Source organism: Magnolia sinica, chromosome 16 (genome assembly GCF_029962835.1).
Source record: "Magnolia sinica isolate HGM2019 chromosome 16, MsV1, whole genome shotgun sequence".
NCBI classification, from domain to species: Eukaryota; Viridiplantae; Streptophyta; class Magnoliopsida; order Magnoliales; family Magnoliaceae; genus Magnolia; species Magnolia sinica.
Genome location: NC_080588.1, coordinates 37,986,765 through 37,995,695, shown reverse-complemented (window position 1 = coordinate 37,995,695; position 8,931 = coordinate 37,986,765). Strand labels below are relative to the sequence as shown.

At 38.1% G+C, this 8,931-nt stretch overlaps 1 protein-coding gene across 1 annotated transcript; it reads right to left on the bottom strand.

The window, feature by feature from the left end:
• Positions 1–4,160: 4,160 nt before the first annotated feature.
• On the bottom strand, positions 4,161–5,116 carry LOC131228804 (uncharacterized). The gene is made up of 3 exons (XM_058224665.1): positions 5,048–5,116; positions 4,552–4,681; positions 4,161–4,342 (listed from the first exon to the last, which is right to left on the bottom strand). Exons 1-3 carry the CDS (start codon positions 5,114–5,116, stop codon positions 4,161–4,163), a joined length of 381 nt encoding a protein of 126 aa, XP_058080648.1.
• Positions 5,117–8,931: the final 3,815 nt, after the last annotated feature.

Here is an 8,931-nt window from a genome sequence, read left to right as displayed (position 1 = left end):
TCAAGTTGATATTTGTATTTTTCCTTCACATCCCAATCTCCATGACATTATCAACAGGTTGGATGGCAAATAAACATTATGGGTGTTAGGAAGTTTTTAATGGTGGGCATAATCAATTACCCATGTTTCTTGTACCGTGATCCACCTGAGATTTATATTTACTTCATTTTTAGGCTCATGCCCTAAATGAGCAGGCAAAATGGATGGACAGCGTAGATATATTACAGATATATCAAGGTGGGCCCCACAATCAGGGTTGCACCTAATCCGCTCTCTACAAGGTGATGCGGAAATGAGGCCCTCCCATAGGAAGGGTCATAGATTGTTTGCAGAATTCACTCTTATAAGTCTTATCCATCTAATCTATAGTTGTTAATGCAACGGTGGAAGACCAAAACAGTTAAGAATTACGCAGCAGGATGGATAAGCCCAAATAATAATAATAATAATAATAGAGAAGTTCCAAGTCCAACCGGTTTTACGGTCTACCCAGCTAATAACTTCCCACCTGTTAAATGCATGCGACAACCAACGCATCCAACAACAACAACAACAACAGTTGATAAATATTCTAATGGATTTTATTTTTAAAACATAAATCATCTTTGCTGGTGCCAGTTTATAAGTGTCCTAATTCATACATCACCGTGCCCCATATAGCCTGTACGGAGAAGGCCCTCCCACATAAAGGTTCCTGACCTTTACCATATCATCCCGAAAACCGAGTTTCGGTTTTGAGAACCAAGAAAACGCCTATGGTTCAACTAAAAAACAAAAAGCTTGCCTTTACTTGTCCGTCAAGGCCGGTAACTTTGGCCTAGCAGAGCATCAGATGCTGGTTGACTTTCAATTGACTCTAATGCTTATTTTGCACCATTTTAAAAATGATGGCAGCTTGTAAAAGGTACATATGGCTCAATGTATAATAAATCGGATCGTTCAAATCTCTAACCCAACTTAAATAGAGAATGTTTACTCGTGGTGGGACAAGAAAGATGCTACGACGATTTGCGCTTCCATTACGCCACATGTCCGGGAAAAGCCTTGTAGCTTCATCCGACCTGAGCTTTATTGAGAGGGAAGCGGATTGGGTACTGAGTAAAATCTTTGGGCCACCGTAATTCATGCATTTTATCCACTCCGTCCATCCATTTTTTCCAGATAATTTTAAGGTGTTATCCCAAAAATAAAGCATTTCAAAATCTCAAGTGGACCACACCACCGGAAACAGTGTGAATTGAACTTCTACCAATGAAAAGTTTTTGGGCCCACAAAAGTTTTAGATCAAGCTGATATTTGTTTTTTCACTTCATCCATGTCTGTTGATCTTATGAACAGGTTGGGTGACAAATAAACCTCACTGGAGGCATTAGAAAAGTTTCAACTATGAAAATGAATAATGACAAATAAACCTCACTCGAGGCATTAGAAAAGTTTCAACTATGAAAATCAATACTTCCATTGTTTCCTGTGGTATGATCCACTTAAGCGCCGGTTGTGCTTCAATTTTGAGATCAACCCCTCAAATGATATGGAAATACGGGTGGATGGCATGGATAAACTATTGCAATCACTGTGGCCCAACAGAGTTTATTCAGTACAATAAGAGCAGTGAGGGGATTTCTATTGGGAGCTTGGAGGAAAAAAAAAGTTGTGGCCCACCATGATGTCTATGCGACATCTACTTAGTTGAAATAGGATTGTGTACTGAGTTTATCGCACTGAGTAAACTCAGTTGAGCCTACTATGAATATATGTGGGTTATCCACACTGTCCATCCATTTTTCAGTCATTGTAGTAGTTGAGTCCAAGATAGAAGTATGCCCAAAGCTCAAGTGGACCACACCAAAGGAAATGGTGGGAATAATGACTTCCACCGTTGAAATCTTTCTAGGGTCCACAGCGATGTTTATTTGTCATCCAACCTGTTCATAAGATCACACAGACATGGATGAAGGGAAAGTACAAATATCAGCTTGATACAAAACTTCTGTGGGCCCCAAGAAATTTTCAATGGTAGAATTTCAATTCACACGGTTTCCATGGTGAGGTCCACTTGATATTTGGATACATTTAATTTTTGGGCTCAAGATATAAAATTATCTTTTAAAATGGATGGAGGGAGTAGATAAAATATGTAAATTACGGTGGACCCCACAGAGTTTACTCAGTACGCTTCCCCTTCCCTACTTGGTTCATCAATTACGCCAGGTCATGTTGGAGCTTTAGCCTAAAAATCAGACATGTAAAAAACTCAAGTGAGTCACACCAAAGATAAAACTGGGAACAAGAACACTCATCATTGAAGCCATCCGAAGATTCATAAAGATGAATCTCGCCAAGATGAAGGTGAAAACGAAATATCATTCTATATATGGAGACAAGTTGCCGCTAGGTACGATGGTGTGTTTCTGTATGATGTGGAATGTGTGATGTGTTTTGAAGTCGTCACTAGCCAAAATCTTGGAATTTACAAGGATTAGACAATTTAGGACCATAATAATCAAAAGGTTAAGATGAATGGTTTAGATTTTAATGACTTCGTGTGTGGTCTATTACCATAAATTTGGATTAAGGGCATCAATTGCAAAGAATAAAGGTTTTAGGGAATCGTCTTTGCCCATACAACCATATGTTCTCTACTTTATGGGATTTGAGTTTCATGAGATTCCAGCTTTAGATTATTGCTTAGAAGGGAAGGAAGATATAATAGTACAGTATATGTAAAATAATATAAGGCAATAAAAGGAACCGCTCAGATTGATTGAGGACACTAAAAATGTGAGTGAAAAGGAAGAACTTAGACACTTTTTCATTTAGGTAAAGGCTAAGAGTAAAATATTGTATAACTTACTGTGATTGGCTCTTGAAAGCCTTTGGAACACATGGCATCCTCTCATTAGTTGGTAGGGACAGTAGACTGGGTAATTTAGATGACTGTTAAGGGTAAAATGGTAAAATATTTTCTTTTTTAATGATTTATCGAAAATAGTATTAAAAGAGGCATATGATAAGGGTGGGTGTGATAGGAAAATTTAAAATTGTATTATAATTGAGTTTGTCATTAAAAGCAGAAATCTTAATTTCGCTCTGTGATTATCATTTGATCTTGATATAAAACCGATTGGCTGTTAATAGCAGAAATTGCAACATTTTCCTTCAAAAAAAATCCTCAATGATCCTTCAACCCAAATCATGAGGTATGACTAGTTTTCTTTTGATTTTTTTGTCATGCCCTGAAAACGGAGCCTAGACTCTCTTAGGATGCAGCTCGGGGATTTTTTTATTTTTTTTTACCAGTTGGTTTGATAGTGTTCCTCCTTAGCCATGATATCTAACATAGCAAAAAAGAGGTGAGAGTAACCCCAAATAAGATTCTATTTTATTTTCAAATACATACAATTATTTAGTTACATTATTACTCTCTCTAAAAGAAAGACTAGCACAATAGCCAAATCATCATTTAGGAACGGTTTAAAACCGCTCCTAACTGCTTCAGGAATGGTTTAAAACCATTCCTAAATGAGGCATTGAAAAAAAAAAAAAAAAAAAACAGGAACGGATTAGAACAATTTTGGGTACCGTTTCAAATTTTAGGGACGATATTTTAGGAACGGTTTTAAACCATTCCGTTGCAAACAGTCAGATTTTAGGAATGGTTTTAAACCCTTCTTAATGTTGCCAACAGTCAGATTTTAGGAACGAAAGTTTAGGAACAGTTTTAAACCCTTAATGCTTTTTTTTTTTTTTAAATAAAATAAAAAGCTAGAGAAACTTCATTGATGAAGATCCGATGATAACATCTATTGTATCCTTTTGCTGAAGCACATACATCTAAGCCTCAACAGTAAGATTACTCTATTTACAAAATATAGAAAAAGAAAAGAAAGCAGCAAAGGCCATCCCAACACCAAAACCAAAATTACAAATTTGAAGAAATTCTCAAAAAATCCATTAAATAAGAATTACAAAGTGGGGCGCAATCTGATCCCAAATTCAGAGCAACCAACCAATCTCCAAAGTGGGGCCCAAGCATTCATCCTAACCCAATCAATCCTTTTTTTTTAGAGATTTTGAAGCTTCTTTAGACTTCCCTTTCCCAGACTTCTTAGGCAAGAGAACAGAGTTTATGTTTGGCAAAACACCACCACTCGAAATTATCACACTAGCAATTTCCCAAGCTCCCCATCATTTCTCACAACCAAAAGAACATGCCTTGGAATGATGCGGGACTTCTTATTGCCTCTAGCAGCATTCCCAGCCAACTCCAAAACCTCAGCTGCCAAGTACTCAAGAATAACAGCTAAATAGACAGGAGCGCCAGTTCCAACCCCAAAACTATCTTCATGTAGAATGAATCCTTTGAAGCTCCCCGAATGAATCCTTCATCAAACAACATTGACTGTTTTGGATCAATTTTCTACCTGAAATATTGGATGATTTTCCAAGAGAACAATCTTCATAAGCATATTCACTTTTCAGCCTATATATGTGATTATAATCACGATGAATTATCTAAAAGTCTAACCTTCAACAGTCTCTTTTATTCACTATATATGCGAGCATCTAATTCAGCATGTTTTCTTTCAACAACATGAATGGCTTCTATGAAATCGAGGACTAATTTGCCATTTGTGGACACCTTTGCATCCTTCAGATCCTCTCCCATGACTCCCAAAGCCTTCAAATCCATGAAAAGCAGATTTAGCATATTGAAATAAAGTAAAATGTTTAGCAGATATATAAGAATGGGAACTACATGCATGAAGTTTCAGCAAGTAAAGAATGCATACAGCACGGTAAAAGTTCTTGCCATGAAATAACCTCTTTTTAATTTGAAAAAGGTGTAGAAAAAGGAGAAACCTCTCCACTTTTGGAAATCTCGGAGCTTTCTTCATCTCTCTCTATTAGAAGGTATTCTTCCAAAAGAGAGTGATGTCCTTATGTTTCATTACCTGGAGTATCCTGTAAGAAGGTCTATTCAGTACTTGAAATGTGAACTACTCATGGATGAATGAAGGAAAAAAAAAATGTAAAAAATACTCACATCTTCATCAAAGTCACTGTCAAACTCATCAGCAACCTCCCACTTCTTCTTCGTAATTTGTATGATCATTCTCGTCTTGAAAAGGTATTTCCATATGCCAAAAAAGATCAAGATCAAATTCAATATTTGGTATTGATACTAACATGATAATGTTAAAATGAAATGCATGAGTGATAGAAAATCACTAGTGCCCAGAGCTTATACTTCGTGTAACATGTGAACACAATACTTTATGGTACATATAGCCCAATTCTCTACTTCATTCTCCCGACCAAATCAGAAAGTGGGTGACATGTGAAAAGGCTAAGCTATATGTCCTAAGGGGGGGGGGGGGGGGGACTATGCCAAATTGTAACGACCTTGGAAATTTTTGTGCTAATATTTCCTTAAGTAGTTGTTTTTGGGGTAATTAGCGCTATACTTGATTGCTTGTGAAATTTGCACCAATTACTTTAAATTGTATCTGCTTGGCTTTAAACTTGTAGATTAGTTAGCGCTACGTTACTCTGAAATCTGGGATCCATCGCTAAATCCAGTTATTCTGGAGAATTTTTAGAAGATCTGGATCGGACCTGGACCGCGCGTCGAAAGTCCGATAGCGATGATCTTAGGCTGTTGCGGTCACCATGTTGGGCTTGACCATCACCTCGAAAATCAAGTCCATCTGATGTTCTGGGTTGATTTGATTGAGCTCGGAGTGAAGAGTGTGAGAACGGTTGGAATTTAATAAGTTTTTATGAAATCTAAGTCGTGTCGCTTGCGCGACGATTTTAAGCTATCTGACCGTTGGATTCTGACCCAATTTCACCCTCTGATCAGGGAAGGTGGCCCAGGCATATCCTAGTGCTTGTGGACCTGATCGAGATTCCGTGACTATTGAATTGAGTGTGGTCCGCCACGGCTGATCTGAAGAGCCGGTCGGTATGAAAACTCAACTTGACCTAGATCCATGATCAGTGAGCTTAAGTCCGACCTTTCGTGGTTATAGGCCCACCAGAAGTGCTTCGTTGGATCGCGAGAGTCGGGTTTTGGTTATACCATAAGTATACCTTGACCCTGGGGTTATTTTCATCAATTTGAGGCCTATTTATAGTCCTTTAACCCTAGCCCTCTTTTCCATACGAATTTTCTCTAACCCTAGCTTGGAAAGAGAGTGAAAAAGAGAGAGAAAGTGAGAGAGATAAGTTGGTGAATCATCTTGGGTTCTTTCTTATTCTTCTTCATCTTTGAACCTTCACTTTGAATCGTTATTCTGACGGTTCTGAGTTCATTTTGGGGTAAGTTAACCTAACCCTAACCTGTGTTAGAGCTTAGATTAGTCTTGGTGTTGTCGTATCTCATTTCTATTCTTGCTTTAGGGTATTCCATCGCCGTTGATGAAGACAACTCGTCTAAATCAGTTCAGTGTTCTTTCCTTGCTTAAGGTGCAGACTTTTAAGTGTATAGGTTATGGTTTTCAAGGCTTTCAATGCCAGTTAGTGATTTATTCTTGTTATGGATGAGATTTCACATGCCAAATGTTATGTTTACATTGCTTTCCTGATATGCATGTGCTATATTGAGATTTGTGTATTCTATGTGTATGTATAAAGTACCGTATATGTATAGAATATGCACTTGTGTTTACCATGATTATTTGCCATGTATGTATGTTAGATGTATGTATGACAGCTCCTTGGTAAAAGGAATTGTCTAAATGCATGTATTTCAACATACATCATGTATGTTGTTCCATGTATGCTAAGTGTTTGTAGAAATGTATGAATGATTTAAAGTGTAACTTATTACACTAATTGCGGGCGTTGAGAAGTGATTCTCAACACTCCTTTTGATGTGGATGATTTCCTTTATGCAAGTTACATTCCATGTTATTTAAATTCAGGCATTTCATATGCTTACATTTATGTTAAGTTGATATTCTTCAAATGTCTATGTATCATGATTGGAGTTGTTGTTCCTTGACTGTTTGACATTCAACATGAACATCTATAGTAGTGTAATGTGTTTGGGACTATGCATTAGTCCAGGAAATCGGTAATCGACTCTATGTTCGTGGTTGAGATTGCTTTCGCCACGTAGGACTTATTAGACGAACCTGAACCGTATTAGAGTTGTCGGCAGTGGTTTGGCCACGCGGAGTGTTTGCGCACTCTATGTCGCTCAATTCAACGTGCGCTCGTGCTAGTCGAGTTCGTCAAGTAACCCGATTGTCCGATGTATGTTCACCATGTATGGACGCTACTGCTTGAATCTAAGGTACCGAACTTACTAGTGAAATCCTAATAACCATGGTAACTTGATCCGCTAAGACTCATGAGCTGGACATGGTGGTATGGGACACCGTTGTCGAGCTGTCGGCTTACACTGGGGTGACGAGCCTCCCCGTAGTGATCAGTGAGCAATTAAACTCGTGAGCCGATTATGGTGGTATGGGACACTATATTCGTGCTGTCGGCCTACATTGATTGGTGACGAGCCCTTTGTAGTGACCTCGAGCATACCTGGATACCGCAATGAGGTGACGAGCCGAACTGTGGTAGTAAAGGTGTGAAAGGTGTGCATTGATTGGTGACGAGCCCTTTGCTACGACCTCAAATATATGATCGTATGAGATGTCTAGGACTGACGACCCTAGAATGGATCACTGTTTGGATGGTGATATGAGGAAGGTATCTTAGCTTCCCAAACCTGCTGTGTGAAATGAACTAATAACAACTTGGTAATCATATCCATGCACCGCATTTGCATGTGCTTTGTAGATGTGGCGCACTTTGAGGCGATGTCATGCGTAACGTAAGATGAAGACGCTGAGGGTGTATGCGTGAGGGCACGCATCATTTTGCATACATCCCTGCATTAATAAGAGTACTTAGGATTTATTTAATTATTCTGCCTTATCATTACTGTTTGATTGAACTGATAACATGTTAACCAGTGCCTTATTGTTCCACTGAGTTGATCACTCACTCCCACATTCTGGGGCGGTGTTAAACACCCACCAGACTCTGTCTTAGGTTCTGATGTTGCAGATGTTGATGCGACTTCTGAGGCAGAGCGGGAGATGGATCATGATGAGGCTGCCTTCTCTTATATGCAGTTTTCAGACGGGTTCTAGCGAGCCTTGGTCTGATGCGCGGAATGCTGGGATTATTTTTGGAAATTTAAATGATGTAACTTGATACTTCTAATTTTGTTAAATAACACTTTCATACGACCTGGCTTGTATATGTACTTCAGGGATTTACACTTATACACATTTTTTTCTATAAGTATTCCGCTTGCTTTATTCACTTATCCCTGAATTATATCTGTGTTTTAGCTTAATCTATTCCATATTTTATGCACTAATATAGTCAACATACATCCATCATTAAATATGTTGCATAAGTGATGTTTTGGAACTCGGGAGCTGAGTTATGCTCGACCCCCGAATTTCAGGGCGTTACACAAATTTAGACTATAATAGTGGAAGAATGATAACCAAATAAAATAAATTATTTCACAATGCTTCAAATGAAAAGCAGCCTCAATAATCAAGTATTAAGAGATTGAAACAAATGCAGTTCTAAGGACAACCTTACACCATAAAAACTAGGGGTCTAGAACGTTCTTTGTATCAAAAACTCAAACTAGAGTGGAATAAATAAATAGCAAAGAATTAAAAATTTGTAAGAATTTAAATCTAAATTATTACAACATTCCCTACTGTGCTTGAAATGTAAATATTACAACATTCACATCCACACATACATTCCATAACTTGAATGATAAAAGATAAGAAATTAAGCAAACATTCAAACTACAATACATAAGGAGTTAGAGTGGTTCGCCTGTGTGTTCACCAACTGTTAAACAACAGCCACACAGAATGCTACTCCACTCCT